The 21,089-nt window shown below is 35.2% G+C and overlaps 1 protein-coding gene across 2 annotated transcripts; it reads right to left on the bottom strand.

Annotated features, from left to right (window-relative positions):
* Positions 1–1,706: 1,706 nt before the first annotated feature.
* smad10a (SMAD family member 10a) lies at positions 1,707–20,992 on the bottom strand. 2 transcript variants are annotated; one of them, XM_039680482.2, is made up of 12 exons: positions 20,640–20,992; positions 16,964–17,209; positions 11,248–11,422; positions 11,033–11,056; positions 9,958–10,176; positions 9,653–9,859; positions 9,228–9,323; positions 9,062–9,115; positions 7,934–8,117; positions 6,487–6,655; positions 4,194–4,332; positions 1,707–2,785 (listed from the first exon to the last, which is right to left on the bottom strand). In XM_039680482.2, the coding sequence occupies exons 2-12, from the start codon at positions 17,198–17,200 to the stop codon at positions 2,574–2,576; spliced, it is 1,716 nt and encodes a 571-aa protein (XP_039536416.1). In that variant the 5' UTR covers positions 17,201–17,209; positions 20,640–20,992; the 3' UTR covers positions 1,707–2,573. The 2 variants fall into 2 exon arrangements, with proteins under 2 accessions (XP_039536416.1, XP_039536418.1); XM_039680484.2 differs by having other exon boundaries at positions 16,964–17,204.
* Between the last annotated feature and the right edge of the window lie 97 nt (positions 20,993–21,089).

Raw genomic sequence — 21,089 nt, 5'->3', positions numbered from 1 at the left:
ACTGCGTCACAATACTAATACCACCATTTTAAAGCTGAACGATTCAGGCTTATTTTTTTATTTTATTTTTTTTTTGGTATGAAAATAAAGGAGCTGGAAGGCTATTGCCAGTCTAACTAATAAGATGCCTGGATAGTAAGCCGCGTAATAGCTAAGTTGAGGTACACAGCACAAGCACAGAGATGAGGAGCGTTTTGTTTTGACAGTTTGTCCTGTTATCTGCCTGGTCCCAGAGGCAGGTTTGCATCTACATCAGCTGGTCCTTTCCAACAGTTCCTGAAGTGACCAGCGACAACATTTGCTCTGAGGCATTTAGTGCTACCAAACCCGTGGATCTCAAAATATTCTGAGTTTTTATGCAATAAACTTGGTTGGAGGTTGAACAGTCTCTTCCTCGCTTGTGTCGTGTGTGTGTGTGTGTGATACCAGAGTCTAATAGAGCACAACGCAATGTTCCGCAAGTAAAAATACCATTCATTTTCTTCACAAAGATTCAAGTCAATCTTGCAGCACTCTCAATATATTGAGTAATCGAACATTTATTTTACAAATATTTTAGAACAAACTTCAAGCTGCTTTAAATTCACAATGCATTTGTTTTTTGTAAAGTTCCATCTTGCTTTGGTTCAGAACTCTTTATGGAGTAAGTGAATGGAAAAATACTTCCGGAACCAAGGCCATTGCAAAATTGGCAGTATTTCGTGCTTTGTTTTATGTTCAATTTCTTGCAAGGACAGATTGTAAGCATTTTATACCAGTATTGCAAAACTATTCGGCTCTAATACTCTTAGTATAACTGCATGATGTGCAAAGCTAGAAAGGCATATGAACAATAAAGCTATTTCCCTGAACTTAATCTGCAATCAACCCTGTGTAAACTTGCATTCATTAGTAGACCTGTAGCGCTAAGGTATATACATCGAATTTGAATGGATTAAATCTCACAAATCCCATCAAGAACATGTTCAGATCATATTTCACCATAAAGTCAAGAGGAAGTAATAGAAAAAAATATATTTTGTTTAAAGTACTTGTGTAAAGTCCTCCTGGCTGAAAAACTGTGCTAAGTAGCAAATCCAGGTGATTGGGACAAAATACAGAGGAGGACTTTTACTTTCTGAACCTGGACTTTAGCCTCTGCTTATTTTAGATTTTGTCATTACAACATTATTTCAAGCATTTCCCCTCTAATTCTCATTACAAGTCGTTAGGAAAAATCACATATTAAAAATATATATATTAGGGCTGTCAAACGATTAATCGTGATTAATCGCATCCAAAATAAAAGTTAGTGTTTACATAATATATATGTGGGTGCACTGTGTATAATTATTTTATATATATAAATACACACACATGCTTTTATATATTTAAGAAATATTCTCATGTATATACTGTATAGATTTATATATAATTTATATTATATAAATATAAATATTTTATATAGAAATAATATTTCTTTCTTAAATATATATGCATATGTGTGTATTTATATATGAAGAGTTCAGATGCAAAAGCCTCTAAATGCCATTTGAAATTTTCTTCTTTAATGATGATTTTTATCAAACTTGTATATTTAAGTTCAGTAATTTCACTTAAATAACAATTAATAGGTAATTGTCATTGCCATTTAAATGAAATCACTGAACTTAAATATACAAGCTTGATAAAAATGATCACTTTAGAAGAAAATTTCAAATGGCACTTTTTGCATCTGAACTCTTCATATATATATATATATATAATATATATAGCCCTAATATATATATATATATACACACACACACACACATACATATATTTAAATTAAGTATTTGTACATCATTGTAGTATATTGTTGGACAGCCTTTCATTTGTGATGTCACAATAATAATAAAAATCATGAAAACAGGCTTCATTCTCTTTATAGGGTTGGTTCACCCAAAAATGAAAAATTCGGTCATTAATTACCCTAATCACCCTCATATCGTTCCAAACCCGTAAGACATTTATCTTCAATACCTGGAAGCACTGCACTGTATTTATAACATAAACAGCATAAAAGACTGACGCAGATGAGAAGAAATTGTTGAATAAAGTAGTTTTTGTTTGCTTTATAACATTAAGGTTGACCCAATGTAGTCACGTGGACTATTTTAATTATGTCTTTATTACCTTTCTGGGCCTTAAAAGTTGAAATGACACTGCTGCCTATGGCTGGTTCAGAAAGCTCTCGGATTTCATAAAAAAAAACATCTTAATTTGTGTTACAAAGAGGTCACGGGGGTTTGGAACGACGTAAGGGTGAGTATAATCAATGACAGAAATAAAAAATATTAACCCTTTAAGCAAAATACATTTTTTAATATTTGAGCGAAATATGACCCAGACATGTTTTTGTGAGATTCACCCGAAAAGAAATCTTTCAAAAACATGAGAATTTTAGAGTAGTGAATTTCTGTGTTGTTTTCATTAGGATTCTAATGAGTGATAAAAGAGCAAACCACACTGTAGCACGTAATGTGGCTTGCCCGCTTACTGTAGTAGTGAGTCCAGTATCTGTGTTGTGAGTGTTTTCTGTGTATTGTTCCCTCTCAGTTAGCTGGTCCAGGGTCTGCCAGTGGCATAGTGTGCAGCACCTCATCCAGCAGCTGCAGTGCCCGGTGCAAATGCACCTCCACCCAGCAGGGGGTGTGCTTGATGCTCTGCCGGGGGTAATCAGGCCCCCAGCCCTTCACGAAGCTCAGGCGCAGGATGCACAGCCTCCTGAGGTCATCCACACCAATCCCTGCAGCCGCTGAGAGGCCTGGAAATAAACAGCAGTTTTTGACTTTGCACTGAATCTACAAAGGAATTATGTTATCTAATAATACCCTCATTAAAAGCGGTTTCGTATCCTATGTCGACTTATTTCCTGTTGAAACAGTAAGTTGGAAATCTTACTTGCACATCAGTAATCGACTATATTAACTGGACTTCAGTATTAATAGTAGGCCTCCAATATTAGGCCTACTAGGGCATTATAATATAATAAAGAGGTGCGAGTTTAAAATGGTTTCTTCTCAAATCATTATTTTACGACCCAGTCATTATTTATGTGGTGAAAAGCTGTGCACTAATAATATGACTGTACTAGAGCCAGACCGATATTAGGCATTTTCCATAATATCGGTATCGGCAGTTATAATGGCCGATAAATGAATATTTAAAAAATAAAATAAAAACGGACGAAACACGCTTCAATCATCTCTCCTTGGCCTGTTATATTGAAAATGTATGTTTTACAATTTGCAGTATGATGATATCTATTGCTAAATTATGGCTCATCATAGACTAGCTAACCTCAAAGCTAGCTAACGCCACTATTATCAGTGGAAGACCGCTAACGTTAACATTAATGAGCTTGGAAACCACAATGAACTTTTTCTGCCTAAATAAAGTAATGATTACTGTATTTATAACTCGCATATCTCTAGTTACAGTCCCTGCATTGTAAAATGTAAGTTATACTTGCACTGAAAAAAATAATATGCTTTATCTAATCAATAAAATTGTGGCAACAGATTACACAACCAATATTATTAATTAAATTGTACAAATTAGAATTAATTAGAATGTTAATTTGATTAACTATTACTCAATTCCAATTTGTTCAATTTAATAAATAATATTGCTTGTAATCTGTTGCCACAATTTTATTGATTAGATAAGGCATATTCATTTTTACAGTGTGCGTGGAGTGAACATTTAGACATAGAGAAAAAGTATCACACGTATCTTGTGTAGAAAAGTTAGCTTTTCTTTTACACGTGTGTGAAATCCAACAATATTTATCGGATTTTAAAACCCAAAAATATTTGTATCGGTTTCGGCCTTCAAAATCCTTCATCGGTCGGGCTCTAGACTGTACATTATCCCTCATCTTGTTTTAACTTGTTTGTTCCTCTAGGCTCAAAGCTGCAGCTAGGAAATGTTTTTTCTGAGTTTAATGTGCTAATAAAACATTTCAACTCAAATCAATATTTTGTGTCATTATTTACTTATGTGGAAAGTGTCTGTGTAAGAGGGATAATGTACATCCTGCGAAATAAATTGCAGGGACCACCTGACCAGCAACCAGCTGGATGTACATTATCCCTTACCTAATGCCCTGAAAGCTAACAAACATCTCATTTTGACCTCATGGGTGTGCAGTGAACGTGGCGGACACTCACTGACTGCAGGTGCGATTCCACCGACACTTCCTGGTCCTGGAATATTCCCCGCTACCGCTGCGGCCTGCGCTGCTGCTGCGGCCTGAGCCGTGGCCGCCTGTTGCTGCATCTGCCTGTGGCACTGCCTGAGGTCAAAGACCTGCAGGATCCAAACAACACAATAACTCTTTCTGCTTTCAGCACAGCGTTGAGGAACAGACCTCGCTGCCGCCCGTGTCCTAAAACAATGGCTGATGAGAAGTCATTTAGACAGGCTTGAAAAAAACTGAAGCTCTGGATCAAGCAAATCTAATGTGACATGAAGCAAAAATACACATATAGCTCTCAAGTGTACAAAGGTATTTACTGCCCATCGAGTCTGCCATTAAAGAGTCTATAATAATTAATAATAATAATAACATCATGTAATTTTAATAAAATTATATACAATGAAAATATTAAACACTGCAACACATCTAAAGCGACTGGTCTAAATGTATCCATTTATTTATCAAATTGAAAAGATTTATTTACATTTTTAATGATAGGCTTGTTGTTTATCTTCTGTAAAAATGAATATGCTTTATCTAATCAATACAATTGTGGCAACAGATTACAAGCAATATTGTTTATTAAATTGAACAAATTAGAATTGAGTGATAATTAATCAAATTAACATTCTAATTAATTCTAATTTGTACAATTTAATTAATAATATTGCTTGTAATATGTTGCCACAATTTTATTGATTAGATAAAGCATATTCATTTTTACAGAAGATAAACAACAAGCCTATCATTAAAAATGTAAATAAATCTTTTCAATTTGATAAATAAATGGATACATTTAGACCAGTCGCTTTAGATGTGTTGCAGTGTTTAATATTTTCATTGTATATAATTTTATTAAAATTACATGTTATTATTATTATTAAATTAAAGATCAAATTGAAAAGATTTATTTACATTTTTAATGATAGGCTTGTTGTTTATCTTCTTGTTACACTGTAAAAATGAATATGCTTTATCTAATCAATACAATTGTGGCAACAGATTACAAGCAATATTATTTATTAAATTGAACAAATTAGAATTGAGTGATAATTAATCAAATTAACATTCTAATTAATTCTAATTTGTACAATTTAATTAATAATATTGCTTGTAATATGTTGCCACAATTGTATTGATTAGATAAAGCATATTCATTTTTACAGAAGATAAACAACAAGCCTATCATTAAAAATGTAAATAAATCTTTTCAATTTGATAAATAAATGGATACATTTAGACCAGTCGCTTTAGATGTGTTGCAGTGTTTAATATTTTCATTGTATATAATTTTATTAAAATTACATATTATTATTATTATTATTAAATTAAAGATCAAATTGAAAAGATTTATTTACATTTTTAATGATAGGCTTGTTGTTTATCTTCTTGTTACACTGTAAAAATGAATATGCTTTATCTAATCAATACAATTGTGGCAACAGATTACAAGCAATATTATTTATTAAATTGAACAAATTAGAATTGAGTGATAATTAATCAAATTAACATTCTAATTAATTCTAATTTGTACAATTTAATTAATAATATTGCTTGTAATATGTTTCCACAATTTTATTGATTAGATAAAGCATATTATTATTTTCAGTGTACATGAAACTACATTTTAACAACAAAAAATATAATACAAAAAAAAAATGTAAATAAATAGCTTTCCAAACTAATATAGATATATTTAGATAAGTTGCTTATTTATTTTTTTTGAAATGCTGTTAAAATGTAGTTGATTGTAACAATAAAATAAACTTTTCAAACTGAGAGATATATTTAAACAAGTGGCTTGTTTTTATCAAATAAAAAAATGTAAAAAGCAAAATATATATCTATAAGTATTTATTTGTTGTTTTTTTATATAGAATACAATAAATCTATCTATAATATAATTTTTGAACTCGATGACCAAAGCAGGCCATGGAATGTTAATGTAGTAAATGTCAAATGTAGTTGTACACAGATACATATAAATACACACACACACACACACACACAATTTAGTGGGGAGGGTGTTTATTTCTTTATTTTGAATTATTATTATTATTTTTTTTTAGCTATGTCACAATAAAAAGAAGTAAAAGAAATGATACTTTTTAAAAGCTAAAACTAAATCTATTTATTAAACCACACACAATTTAGATTTCTACAAAAAGTCAATTCTAATCATAATCATCCGCCCGTACATAATTTATAAAACATGATTTTTTTATTTATGACGTCCGCAGTATTTGTGGGTTTAAAGCTTGTACCTTTATGTAGGCCCCTGGGTAGATTTTGTGCACCGCATCTCCTGGCGCTCGGCCTGCTTCTCTGTCCAGGTAGTAACTCTGCACAAAGACTGCATGATCGCTCATGCAACGCATCCATACGTCGCCTTCTCCACGACACTCCAGCTGCACGCCTTTACCTATGTGCAACCTGCAGACAGGATGAGAAGACAACTGCATCATCAAATAGTTACATAACACAATTGAACACATGCCACCGATAACCAAAACCAGATGCGCCTTTGTTGACATTCATGCACTCTATTTTGTCAGGTTGTTAAAACCTGCTATTTCCTGATTGTTGTCCTTGAATAATCTGTTTGTTTATTAGTGTTCATCCCAGTGTGATTCTGGCACAGTAAGCAGATTTTGCAAGTGCGTGTTAAGGTAAACATCAAACCTGTGAAATTCATCTATAGACCATTTCACAAGATATAAACAACACCGGTCCAGAAGCACTTCCTGTTTCAGTTTTTTAACACTACATAAAAGCTGGGATAAAATACAACCAACAGAACATTTAAAATTGAATCAAGAAGTTAAACAAACATCTTTAAGATGTTTTCTTTACATGTGAAATAAAGAAAACAGTTACAAACTGAAACAGGAAGTGCTTCTGGACCAGTGTTGTTTACATCTTGTGAAATGGTCTATACACAAAACAAAGACTCACACATATAGTCAAGTCAAGTCAAATATATTTATATAGCGCTTTTCACAATACAGATTGTATCAAAGCAGCTTCACAGTATCAATCAAGACGACATAACAGTGTTTGTTTATTCATGAAAATAAAGACAATCAAGTTTGGTAGAGCTGATCAATGGTATGATGGGACATATACGGTATATATATATATATATATATATATATATATAGCCATTTGGTCTGGACAGTATACCTTAATATTTTCCAGCCTTTTGGCGATATTAAGAGTGAGTTAATATATTTACAGCGATTAAAAAAAAACAAAAAAACCCACATACCTTTACCACAGAAGAACCAAAATTTCAACCTTGGCCATTGGTGTCAAGTAGATTAACCACCATAGACAATGTCATGTTTACATGCACATTATTTTCTAATTAAGGTTCATATCATATTTAAACTTTTATTTAAAAATTATTTTTAAGTTTTGATATTTTTTTGTGATTTTTATTAGTTTTTAGTAACTCTCCGTATATACGAACACCAATAATTACCTTCTCTATTTTAATGCCATTAATACTTGATTTTTAGCACTTTCACACTTTAATGTTGTGATAAAAAAAAAAGAAATATGAAACTAATCTACTGTCACTGGTCATTAGAAAACTTCATAGCTAGATAAAAAGCACATTAAAATAGTAATATTCACAATTACCCAGCTCTGACAACCACAGCAAGATATTTTTTCACTGGAACAGTTGTTGGATTGCGGCACACATACCTGGCCCGCTCACTGGCGTCCGTGCGGTGCACATTACTGAGCTGACCCAGGCAGAAGCGGTCACCTCCTGAGGGGTCCACATACCCGTCAATCGTCACCACCGGACAGCTGGACAGCACTTTAAACATCTCTCCAACCTGCACGTCCATCTCAAAGTACGAGATGGAGCACCAAAACTCAGGACCTGTTGATGCATTGCATATCGAACTGTAAGTCTGAGAGCATAAATAGAAATTTAAGAGTACAAAACCGTTTTGTTTTAATGCTTTTGAAAAAAGTCACTTATGCGAACCAAAAAATACTGTAGTAAAACAGTAAAATATTATTACTGTTTTCTACTGTAATATATTTTAAAATGTAGTTTACTCTTGTGATGCACAGCTGAATGTCACATGATCCTTCAGAACTCATTCTTATATACAGATTCGCTGCCCAAGAAACATTTCTTATTATTAATGTAGCAAACAGTTGTGCGGCTTTAATATTTCTGTGGAGTTTATTTGTTTTCAGGATTCTCAGATGAATAGCTTTTATTTGAAACAGAAATCTTTTGTAACAATGGTTACATTTGACCAAATGAATGCATCCTTGCTGAATAGATGTAGGGATGCACGATGTATCGGCATCGGCCGATATATGTTCATTTTTAATGTTATCGTTATCGGCCTTGTAAGAAAATGTGGCCGATATATTAAAGCCGATAAATAATGTATTATTCCCTTCAGCTGAGACACTTGTTGAGCACTGTTTATGATTTTGATATTCTTGAAATATTTTTGAAATCTCTTTAAAAAGAAATTTTTAAAAATTAAAATATGGTTCGGTACAACATGTGCAGCGCAAATCCGTCATATCGGCTATAAAACACTATAATGAGAACATCATTATAATCGTGCGCTTGAGACATGGATTTAATTGTGAGACTTTTGTTTTTGTAATCAGGCTCTCAAAATTAGATACAAATTTGGATGTAAACTTATCGGCCGATATATCGGTTATCGGCTTTCAAATACAAAGAATTATCGGTTATCGGTATCGGCCAAAATTTTAATATGAGTGCATCCCTAAATAGATGTATTAATTTCTTTTTGTTTACATAACGTGGAGAATATTATATAAAGTAGAAACCTGGATGGTTGGAGACTGGAGGAGGGAAAGATGCTGTACTGTGATGTTGAGACCCTGATAGAGAAAGACATTATAATGGATTAAAATAGTTCTATAAAATAATGGTATATTTGCATACATTCACATTTAAGTGAAGCGTTCGTTGTGATGTTTAAGGCAAACGTACAGTAGTGTGGGTGGTGGAGAGGAGGTTGGTGGCCACGCCCATTTTGCTGGGGTCCTACAGGAGTGTAGGAGGCTGTGCTGCTGCCTGTCCAGGTTGCTGCAGCAATATGGAGATTCAAAACATTTGTATATGAAGCAGTGAAAATGCGACAAGAACTTTATCTGTCTACACCGAAAAAGAAAATACCAAGCAACATACCAATACCACAGCCAATTAGAATATATTAAATGACGGTTAATATACAGCTTTGTGGGATTTGGACCAATGAGATTTCACTGTGGACATTTATATAATTAAAATAAATAATAAATAAAAAATACAAATAAAGTATGAAAAGGCAGTTTTAATATACGATTAATACTAAATCACACTGATCTAGGATTTATCATTTGACATTGTGACTGGTTATGAGAAGTGTAATTTACTGTGAAAGGAGCTTTGTGTCTGGGAGTGTTTGGAGCCGTTGTAGCCATTCTGGTTTGGTGGAGGCTGTGGTGGGACGGGGGTCTGTTGGGGTCCACGTGTGGGGGTAGACGGGGGAGGTGTAGGGGTCATGACTTGACCCTGAGGAGATGCAATCTGTAGTAAGCCTTCACCATGACCTCCCTGCATAGGCATCATAGAGCCTGAAGCTGAAAGACATGAGAGCTTAGAAGATGACACAACGAAGCCATTACAACTGCACAATTTAACCTCCCAGAGTCCTCGATGGCCAAAGGTCAGCACTTACCGGTGGGGGAGAGGGGCATATTAGAGTAAAGGGTGACCGGTGGGGGTGCCCGGGTGGGTTCTGAAGGCAGCTGTAGAGGAGGCAGTGGCTGGCCGTAGTGGTCCGGAGGGGGGAGTTTCATCACCCCCTGGTGGTCCTGCTGGGGAGGCAGGCATGGGGGAACGTCCATCTGAATGCAGTCGTGGCTGTACTCTTCCTTTATCAGTCTGCCAGTGGGACCTAGATACCAGCCAGAGGACAATAAGCTCTTTTTAGTGGATCGGTTCATTTAACAATTCACTGACTCATTTGGGGCTTAATCAAATCAGTAAATCTTTTTTTTTTTTTTTTGAAGCGGTATGGAATAGAAATAACTTCTTTAGTGTTTGTTTAAGCGTAATGTTGTCCTTCTTATAAGAATCCAAATGATTTAATCAAATTAAAATCTAAATTAAATCATATATCAGTGAGATTTATTTATGTTTTTGAAGAAGCCTCGTATGATCGCCAAACTGCGAAATACATTGAAATAAAATATTAAAATAAATACACACACATGCATGTATATTTAAGAAAAAAAATATTATTTATTTATATGTAAAATATGTATATTTATGTATAAATCTATATACAGTATACTATATACATAGAAAATATTTCTTATATACAAGCATGTGTGTGTGATAATTATACACAGTGCACACACATATATTATGTAGACACAAACTTTTATTTTGGATGCGATTAATCGTTAGACAGCCCTAATTATTTCACCATATTTTTACTGTATTTTTGATGAAAGTGTATTTATTTCAAATGAAAGTGTATTTATTTCAAAATTTTAATATTTTGATTTATTTCATCAAAAATACAGTAAAAATATTGTGAAATAATTAGGGCTGTCTAACCACCATTCATTTTTTTTTTCAGGATTCTTCCTGAAAGTTCAAAACTAGCACTGATTTTAAACATATATATAATGCTAATATTCAGAGATATTTACATTGTTACAGAAAAATACTAACATTTAAAAGAAGTTTATACTGTTACAAATAAAATAGTGACAAATATCTGCAGACAAATGTGTGTAACTTACCCGTGTTTTGAAGACTGAGACCAACTTGAGAAGAGCAAAAACAAAAAAGAGAGAAAATCATATTGCAAATTGACCAAACAAAGTTTTCCAATACTGATAATTTATTTTTATTTTTTTAAGCATAACACTGTAGTTTCAAGACACAGAATAATAATGACTACAGCTCAGTAATGTCTTTGTTCATGGTGATGAATAAAAGGATATGGCAGACTCACCGATGCCTGGTGACACCACTCTTTCATAATGGTAAGGGTTGACACAGACATTATCGTATTTGAGGTCAAATGCATACTGGCAGAATTTCACATGCTTGAGCTCGTTCTTGTGAAGGTCGGGCCAGCGCCACAACCGTGCGTAGATTACATGAGGAAAACCTTTACGACCGGCAACCTGCAGAAGAGAGGGGTACAACTAAAGGAAAACAGCACAATCTCTAATACTGCACAATTAACAATATAGATATTAACCAGTCATGAGAAAATGCTAAACTTTAAAATGTTCCGATCATTATTATAATATAATTGACTGACACTGACGCAATTCAATTCAGTTGATTTTCTAAACTACAGATTAAATGGTGCAGTGATTCATAATGGTATCAGAAATCAAGTCATGGTTTGGTTTACTTTATTGGATTATTTTTATACATTTCATAATTGAAAAAAACAACAACATTAAGAATTACTAAATTCTGATAAGTATTTTAGTATACTATTATAGTATTTATTATTTTATTTAATGTTGTTCTATTTTATTAGTAATTGTTTTCTTTTCTATATAGTTTTAATTATTTTTTATTTCAGTTGTAGAAATTTAGCAATTTAACTTAAATATATTTTTTTCAGTTAACATTTCTAATTTTAGTTTATTTTTTAGTTCTAGATAACAATAACAACTCTGGTTCAGCACATTTCATTTTAATGTCAGATTTATGTATTTTTAAGCTCAAGTATTGAATACACGTTAGCATGTTTCAGCGCATCAACTGGTTCAGAAGCATACTCAAACCGTGTGAAATACATGTGATTTTGAAATTGCAGTTGCAATTTATTGTTTTAAATTTTATTTTTGAAAGACAATAGCAAGAGAGACTGAAACCGAGATTGGCTCCTGAACATTGGGTCACATGACCTACTGTGATGCCACTGCCAGTCATATTTCAGCTAAGGACACAGCAACATTACCAAAACCTTTTACCATAGCAGCTATTTGACAGGTATGCAGTAGTAATATGACAAAAGAGCATTACGTGATCCTGACAACACAGTGAGCGTAAGGTCATGTGTTGAGTTTTGAGTCCGTATCACAGCTGCCTTTGCTTGTTTAGTGTAGTAGAACAGCAGGGAGGACGTGTGTACGATATGATAATCCGTTGTAGATTAACACTAAAGGCATGACACTACAGATGCACGCTAGTAGCATGATACTAGAGCTGACGAGAGGGAGAACTCCAGCTGTCAGTGCCATTTAGGCCTGAAGACGGGCTGAAACAAAGGCCGAAATGTGGTGGGGCTGGTAACCAAAAGGGCCAGGGTTCAAACCCCTTTACACATCAGAATTTCAGAAAAACATTTAAGTTATTCATTACTATAATTTGTGTTTAGAAAACCTACGTATTGAAACACATCTGATAGACATTGGTGAACATGCTCTTATGTTAGTGACTTTACTGCGGTTACAGAGTGTTGTTAGGCATGATGCTTTACAGAGTGCCTAAAATCCCCTTAACGTATGGCTGGGTGATAAAACAACAGTGATAGCTATTGTGCAGAAAATCTAAGTTTAAAGTAAAGTTAATAAAAGTCATGATTAAATTCATTCTATGTGAAATAAACACATGGAATGCATTTCATAATTAAAATCTCACCAATTCTGACTTTATATCATGCAATTCCGACTTTATATTTCGCAATTCTGACTTTATATCTCGCAAATGCGACTTTATATCACGCAATTGCGACTTTATATCACGCAATTCTGACTATATTTCGCAATTCTGACTTTATATCTCGCAATTCTGACTTTATATCACGCAATTCTGAGAAATAAAGTCATAATTGTGAGATAAAAAGTCGTAATTACCTTTTATATTTTTCATTCTATGGCGGAAACAAGACGCTAAAATCCATGCGCTAAAATCCATGCAAACGTTAATATTTATAAAAACGGTCTTAGACATGAAATAGTGCTTAGCGACACACGTCAGTGTCCAAGCAGACGTACGCACTTTTCCTCGAGGCAAAGAGTCAGAGTACACTGTTAGAAGAAAAGGTTCTATAGAACCTTAAAAGGTTCTATTAGCGCTACGTATTTGGAACCCCTAAAAGGTTCTATACACTCTTAAAAAAAGGGTTCCTCTGGGTTCTATATAGAACCCTGCAGGGGTTCCATACTTGGCCAATAGAACCTTTTACCAAAAAAAAAAAAAAGGTTCTATATAGAACCATTTTGGAGTTCCATATATGAAGCGGGGGACGGAACCATTTCTGGTTCTAAATAGAACCATGTCTTCTAAGAGTGTACTGTAGGTATTTGCTACTCTCAAGTAAAGCATTTTGACTTTGACTGGTGCTCATTTATATGTCAATGTCATTAATTAGGTGGTGTTTACAAGGCGGAGATCCGAAACCATTCAACTACCATTTGCAATTAATAGATTTCGCATCTGGAAGGGAGACGTACACACGTTTTGTTGTGCGCGTACGTTCGTCCCCTGAATCGCACACATGTAGGACACTTATAAATGAGGCCCACTGTCTCTGGCAAGGTCTAAAAGGGTAACACATTACGTCTCGCTCAGTAGTTTGGTTTTATTGCATCAGGTTCTCTATTACTGCACATACACAGTTTCTCCACTTGTGTTGCCTAGATATCATCACATCTTGTGTGTAAAGAATAGAGCATACTATCAACCAGCAGCCCTTCTACACAGAGGAAAAAATAGACGGCCTTAAGTTAACCCAGCCCCTTTCCTGTGTTTTAGACAAAACAACCTTCACAACCTCTCCTCCACCCCTCCCTCTAAATCTGCCCATACGAAAGGGTGGGGAAACTGCGCAGACGTCGTCCTTACTCCATATAAACCACCACTTTAACTTTGAGGTTGTTGAGGTTTACAATCAAAAGGCCTTGTGGTGAATGTCTCGCTTTGTAGCTGCTGTCAATCATCTAGTATCCATGGACACTGATGCATACTATCAGGAAGGAGGCTATTAGAATTGTTGAAGCTTTGACTGCATCAGTCTCCCATATGAAAGCCGTGTGTTCACATGTGGGTGGTGTGGATTTGATTAGCGTTGGGCCCCAAAGCAACACCCAAAGCACAAGTTTATTCAATGGACAATGCCTTGATTATTTACATTGTCTAGCTTTATTTATCGCAGGATTCACAAATAGATTAGGGGAAACACAATTGTGTGAATAATGTGGAACGTTTTTCTATTCAGAGGGAAGAGTTTACACAGTGGTTGACCGATATGTTTTTTTTTTAAATGGCCAATGCCAAAAAACGATATCTAGAGAGAAGGACTGACGATGAATCTTAGACAGAATCTACAAGCTTTCTCGCATTTTCTGTGCCGTCTTTTTTGGGGGGTGGGAGGGGGTCTGTGGTATGGATTTAAATGCTTCTAATGATGAAAACTTAGCCTGGATGCCAGCCCGAACTCCGCCCACAACATTTTTTGGTGGGGAAGTTCGGTCTGGACTCGATCCATTGAGGAGTAATTATGATCAGGCAAAAAATGAACGGGCCAATGAAATTGCCAGGGCGGGCTTTATACGATGATGGACAGATGATCTGCAGGGACGTAATCATCACGTTATCAAAGAGCGCTTGTCAAAGATGACTGCAGCTGGAGAATTGAGATGTATAGATTCCACTGTCGCGTCTTTTGTAAAATAAATCGACAGCACATTCATTTTAATAGACAAACAGAGAACTGCAATCAAGGCATTTGTCGATCGGAAAGATATTTTTGGCGTCCTTCCTACATGATTCAGGAAAAGTGTAACTTATCAGCTGGCTGTGACGGTCTTTAAGAAGATTTGGTTTCTCCTTTGGTGGCACTCATGGAGAAGTAAGTAAAAGAAGTAACACTCGTTATTTAACTTCTAAAATAAATAAAGTTAGGCGACGTTTTGCATTTGAAAACTGCGCTATGCAAAGGAGTTGACTTACTGCGTTGCTCTGATTGGTTGTAGGTCTACCGACTGTCCAATTGAGTGCAGAGGTTTTTTTTTTTTCCTGGTTCGGTTACGACACGCCTCATAATCAAAGCCCAACGGAGGAGTTTCAGACTCATATTCTCTCTTGAAGTCAGGCTAATGAAAACTTGCATTTTCTATCAAAATAAATTCTACGTGTGGTTCTGTGAAGTTCTGTGTGCTGCTGATGACCAATATAATACCAACATACACTAGCATAAAGAAGTCAGGGTTGGTTAGATGCCTTTGGACTTTTTATTCATCAAATAATCCTGACGGAAATGTATCATGGTTTCCCCAAATATATTAAGCAGTATAACTGATTTCAACATATATTACAGGTCCCCTGACATGGGGTTATTTTATTATTTTATAATGTTTCCTGGGTTGCCCTTATAATGTTAGTATGGTTTTTTTTAGATCAAAAATAGTCATAATTTAGAAATACATTTTTCCTAGCCTGATTTGCTCTGTTTGAAGGGGTGTGTCTGCTGTGGGATTCAGTGTAACCGCCCACTGCTGTGATTGGCTGATTGATCTTGCATATGAAATAGCTACGCACTACATGTGAAACTCTCTCGAATACTTTTACCACAGCTGTTATACGTTTTTACTATTACAGATATCGAGATTAACGAATCGTGAGAAGTATTTAGATCTATTCCCATCACATAAAATGTTGCCATGATGAGCATTGAGCAAGCAGAGGACAGTCTGTTGATCGCGAGAATCGAGATTTTATCATACGGAGGAGATTCAAGATCAGCTCGTCTGTGCTTTCATTTTCTCAAAGTCAGAGAAAGATCGGTTTACACCGACTGAAATTTTTAGCCTCTGGGGGACCATATATAGGCTAGGGGAACGCATATTAAAAACCTTTAAAAAAAATGTCTCTTGAGCAGCAAATCAGCATATTAGAATGATTTATGAAGGATCATGTGACACTGAAGACAGGAAGTATGATGCTGAAAATTCAGCTTTGCCACCAAATTCAATTCAAATAAAAATTTTTTAAAAATATTTCACAATATTACTGTTTTTACTGTATTTTTTATCAAATAAAATGTACTGAAGCCTTGTCGACCCCAAACTTTTTACAATTTTATGGCTATTTACTGAAATTATAAACAATTTGCCATAGATTGTTAGAAAAAATGTGAAGAATTAATGAAACAATGAAAGCTTGAGCGAAATGTTGATCTCCATGAAATATTGTATTTCTTGAAATGTTGAAAACATTTGGGTGTGTATGGGATGTTTATTTATTATAATGTTATATTTACTCACTTTTTTTTTTTATAACAAAAGTGTACATTATTCATTGACAGCACTCGGAACGGACACAAGTGGAAACAAACAGGGAAGAGAGCAAGTTTATGGTTATATACCAAATAATCAGCTTGGGAAATGTGTTAGTCTATTGCTAGTTTTTTGCGTTGTGACAAATACACACGCTGACTTGACCAGGTCCCATGAAACTCTAAAAACAGCTTTACCACTGTGTCATGTCCAATCAAACACAATGACAGAATGGCAACCTGAACAGCTATACGTCCATGTCTGAAAAATCCATCTAACACTAAGTAAAGCAGACAAGAACAAAATCTGCCAAAATCTGACTCATCCATTCAGCATTAACATTTAGAGGGATTCCTGTAATTCTATTCTAAAAGCATTAAAGCAAATGTTAATGGTTCAACGTCAATTACTGTAACTGCGTTTCACCTGTAGGCGTCCGTCCAGTGTCCTCTGGATGGTCACGCACTTGCTGGGGTGGACTCCGTTGGTGGTGATGGCGGTGATGAGGGAGTCCAACTCGTCTTTCTTCTCCTTCAGTTTCTTGACCAGGCTCTCGATGGCACGCTTAGCGAAGCCTTCGTTTTCGCCGCCTTGCCTGTGGCACATGAGACTGTGCACGATACTGAGGCAGGCATCGTTACTGTTGGGAGGGTTCACGGACATCCTGCTGCTCTGACAGATGGGAAAACAGAACAGCAGCATCAATACACAATACTCTTACACACTGCACACAGTCAGTACTGTAGTGATGCTTTGTGGAAATTAGCGGTGCAATGCCTTATAATGTTATATATATATATACACACTACCGGTCAAAAGTTTTAGATCAGTAAGATTTTTTATGTTTTTAAATGAAGTCTCTTCTGCTCACCAAGGCTGCTTTATTTGATGAAATAAAATGACAAACAGTAATATTGTGAAATATTACGACAATTTAACATGACTGTTTTCTATTTTAATATATTTTAAAATGTAAATTGAAAGCTGAATTTTCAACATCATTACTGTTGCTAATTACACATCAGTTTTCAGTGTCACGTGATCCTTCAGAAATCATTCTAATATGATGATTTTATGCTCAAAAAAACATAAATTATTATTTTCAATGTTGAAAACAGTCATGTACCATTTTCCCCCCAAAATTCTAAGATGAATAGAAAATTCAAAAGAACAGCATTTATTTAAAATATAATCTTTTGTAACATTATAAATGTCTTTACTGTAACTTGATGAATAAAAGTATTTTCTAATTTCTTTCCCCCAAAAATAAAAAAAATAAATTCTTACTGACCCCAAACTTTTGAATGGTAGGCCTAGTGATTAATGTTACAAAAGCTTTCCATTTCAGATCATTTCTGTTCTTTTGAACTTTCTATTCATCAAAGAATCCTGAAATTAAAATGTAAAAAACTGTTTTCAACATAATAATCAAAAAAATAATAATAATAATAATCAACAAAAATAAATGTTTCTTGAGCATCATATTATAATAATTTCTCTAGGATCATGTGACACTGAAGACTGGAGTAATGATGCTGTAAATCCAGCTTTGATCCCAGGAATAAATTACACTTCACTATATATTCACATAGAAAACCGCTGTTTTAAATTGTAATAATATTTCACAATATTATTGTTTTTTTTTTTTTTGTATTTTTATCAAATAATTGCAGCCTTGGTGAGCAGAAGAGACTTCTTTTAAAAACATAAAAAAATCTTACCGATCTAAAACTTTTGACTGGTAGTATATATATATATATATATGAAGAGTTCAGATGCAAAAGCCTTTAAATGCCGTTTGAAATTTTCTTCTTGAATGATGATTTTTATCAAGCTTGTATATTTAAGTTCAGTGATCTCACTTAAATGGCAATGATAATTACCTATTAATTGTTATTTAAGTGAAATTACGGAACTTAAATATACAAGTTTGATAAAAATCATCATTCAAGAAGAAAATTTCAAATGGCATTTAGAGGCTTTTGCATCTGAACTCTTCATATATATATATATTATATAATACGCGTATAGTACATTATACTGCCAACTATTTGCTGAATATAGATTTCAAAACAGTGGGAATTGCACCACCTGATTATTAATCATGCCTTGCGTGTAAATTGATTTTTCCATCTTGGAAATAGATTAGGTTATTTTATACATAGCAAACACAGCAACAATTTATGAATTTTTCATTTGGTTAAAATGTGGCCCCCTTGTATACATTCGCTCCCTCGTTTTAACTAAATAGTGGTCATGTTGTAATAATTTGTTCCCTCATTTTAGTTAATACGTGGCCCCCTTGTACACATTTGTTCCCTCATTTTAAATAAATAGTGGTCATGTTGTAATAATTTGTTCCCTCATTTATGGCCTCCTTGTACAAATATGTTCCCTCATTTTTTTAATTAAATCATACTGTACGGTATTTGTTTCCTTTTTTTCATGATGTTAAATTGAGGCTACTTATTTTTTCCCCTCATTTTAGTTCAATCTTGTTTTTCCCCCCCGTGTCATGTACAGGACTCTATAATTTTGTATTTTACTTTTAGCAATCTGGTCAAAAAAAGACCACGGGATATACAGAATTGAGTATTCCATAATGAAGTGTGCTTTACTGTACATGTTTGACAAGATAATAGGTTATCTGTTTCATGCATACATAAAGAAAAAGCGTATACTTTGCACAGTATACATACTGTATACAGCAGTAACAGAATGAGTGGTAGTTAGTAGATTAGTATGCAAGTCCAAAAATAGCAGGCAATGTTTGAAAGAGCCAAAAAGCAACAGCATTTACAGCGGAGAGCAATCCAACCAACAAATAGCTCACTTATATTCTCTTTGCACAATAAAATGGGATAGGAGAAAGCATTTTAATGTCCAAAAACACTATGCATATGCCATAAGCAACTTAAGATTGGTATTTTGTACATAAGCAGAACTTCATGGAGCTGCTAAAAAGATTTCTGAAGTGCAGTAATTGAGCGCTGACGGATCCTGGCACTTCAGATCTCTGAGCATCATCAACTCTAATCTGGGGGGAGCTTCTCTGAGACCCTTATTATCAGACTCACTGATGCTCTCCATGTCTGCGCAAGTGGCCCTTGAGGCATGAGCGCCAGAGGAACAAGTTTACATTAAGACAGAATGTACAACACCCTTAGATGAAGCTAACGGATTTCATACACTGTGATATTTGAGAAAGAGGCTTCTTCTTAGTCTTGACTGACACAGCCATGCATTATTCCTTTCTTCGTATCTGGGTGTATTACTCTGTTATTTCATCATTTATATTATAGTAGTGTGCTTGAGTAAACCATGCATGGTGGCCTGATTAGAGGACATTCAGACCCAGTCCTCATTGCTTTATATATCAGCTATAGTATGATGAAACCCCAAGGTTTATGAGTCTGATCAACAGATGTCACAGGTGCAAAAATATCAGTATTCCAAGAAATAGCAATGATTATATATAGCAGGCCTAATTCTGAAGGAGATGAACAGAGCCCTAATGCTTAAACTATACAAGACCTTTAGCCAAGACACCCACCCTTACTGTAGAGTAACAGTTAGTAATAGTATCCATAAAAATTTATTCAAAGTTAAAGCCAAACTGTTGACTGCTCTGCGGGCAAACAAATGCAGCGGCGCAGATGCCATATTTGGTCACATGACGTCATCGAGTCCGCCGTCTAAACATTTCACGAGCTCCCGTTGGATATGAACACAGTGAAGATGACATGAAACCCGTTTGTGCATTCCAACTAACCAGTCGGAATTCGGATCAATAAGTGCTGAAGGAACAGACTCTTGGTCGCGAACTTGCAGTGAGAAGGTGGACATCATATGTCAGTGGTGGCTCGAGACAGAGACAGTATTCAAACGCTAGACAGTAACGAGATATTTCAAAGCTCATACAAGGGCAAAGATGAATTATTACGACACGAGAAGGCACACATTTGACGTAATAGGGTTGAAAGGAGGGAAATGTATCGCTAAATCGACAGTAATGATCAGTTTCCAATACGGTCTCGGATGGTGCAGCGTGCGCTTAAAAAAATGAATAAATAAGCACATACATGTACTAAAAAATACTCACACATGGGTCGTATTGTTAGAGAATCGCAAAAAGCAGTCTTCTAAACAAGGACGGAGAGGTAGAAATCCGCGTCCCCTTCCCCCTCCAACATCTAATTTGAGTCGATACCGGACTATCAGGCTCGCTGTCTCCGTCCGCGCATCCTGCCGCTCTCCTCGCGCTCGCTACAATAACAAAAGCGGGTAGACATTGTGCGCGTGAGCGTCTCGTCCGGCTCCAACCAATAAGAGACCGAGTCTCAAAAGGACGGCGGTGCTCATCCAATCGCGGCGCGGCTCTCACGGCTGGGCCCCCGGGCCGAGGTCTGTCTGGGTCGCGTCTGGATTGACATATCGGCGCGACTGTTTTTTTAAGGTGGCGCCGCTGAGATTACTCCGCCCCATATCAGATCACCCCGCCCCCTTTCATCCCTGCTCAGTTTCCATCGATGATTGAAATTTACAACAGCCA

Source organism: Pimephales promelas, chromosome 18 (genome assembly GCF_988280905.1).
Source record: "Pimephales promelas chromosome 18, fPimPro1.hap1.1, whole genome shotgun sequence".
Lineage (NCBI taxonomy): Eukaryota > Metazoa > Chordata > Actinopteri > Cypriniformes > Leuciscidae > Pimephales > Pimephales promelas.
Note: the sequence above shows the minus strand (reverse complement) of the source record. Positions and strands in the feature narration are given on the sequence as shown.

Excerpts from the sequence above, each read along its gene's own strand:
- smad10a (XM_039680482.2), bottom strand. The coding sequence starts at position 17,200 with ATGTCCGTGAACCCTCCCAACAGTAACGATGCCTGCCTCAGTATCGTG. Across the intron at positions 11,423-16,963 it reads CACTGGACGGACGCCTACAG|GTTGCCGGTCGTAAAGGTTT; the intron begins GTGAAACGCAGT and ends TCTCTTCTGCAG. Across the intron at positions 2,786-4,193 it reads TGGAATCGCACCTGCAGTCA|GCCTCTCAGCGGCTGCAGGG; the intron begins GTGAGTGTCCGC and ends GTTTATTTCCAG.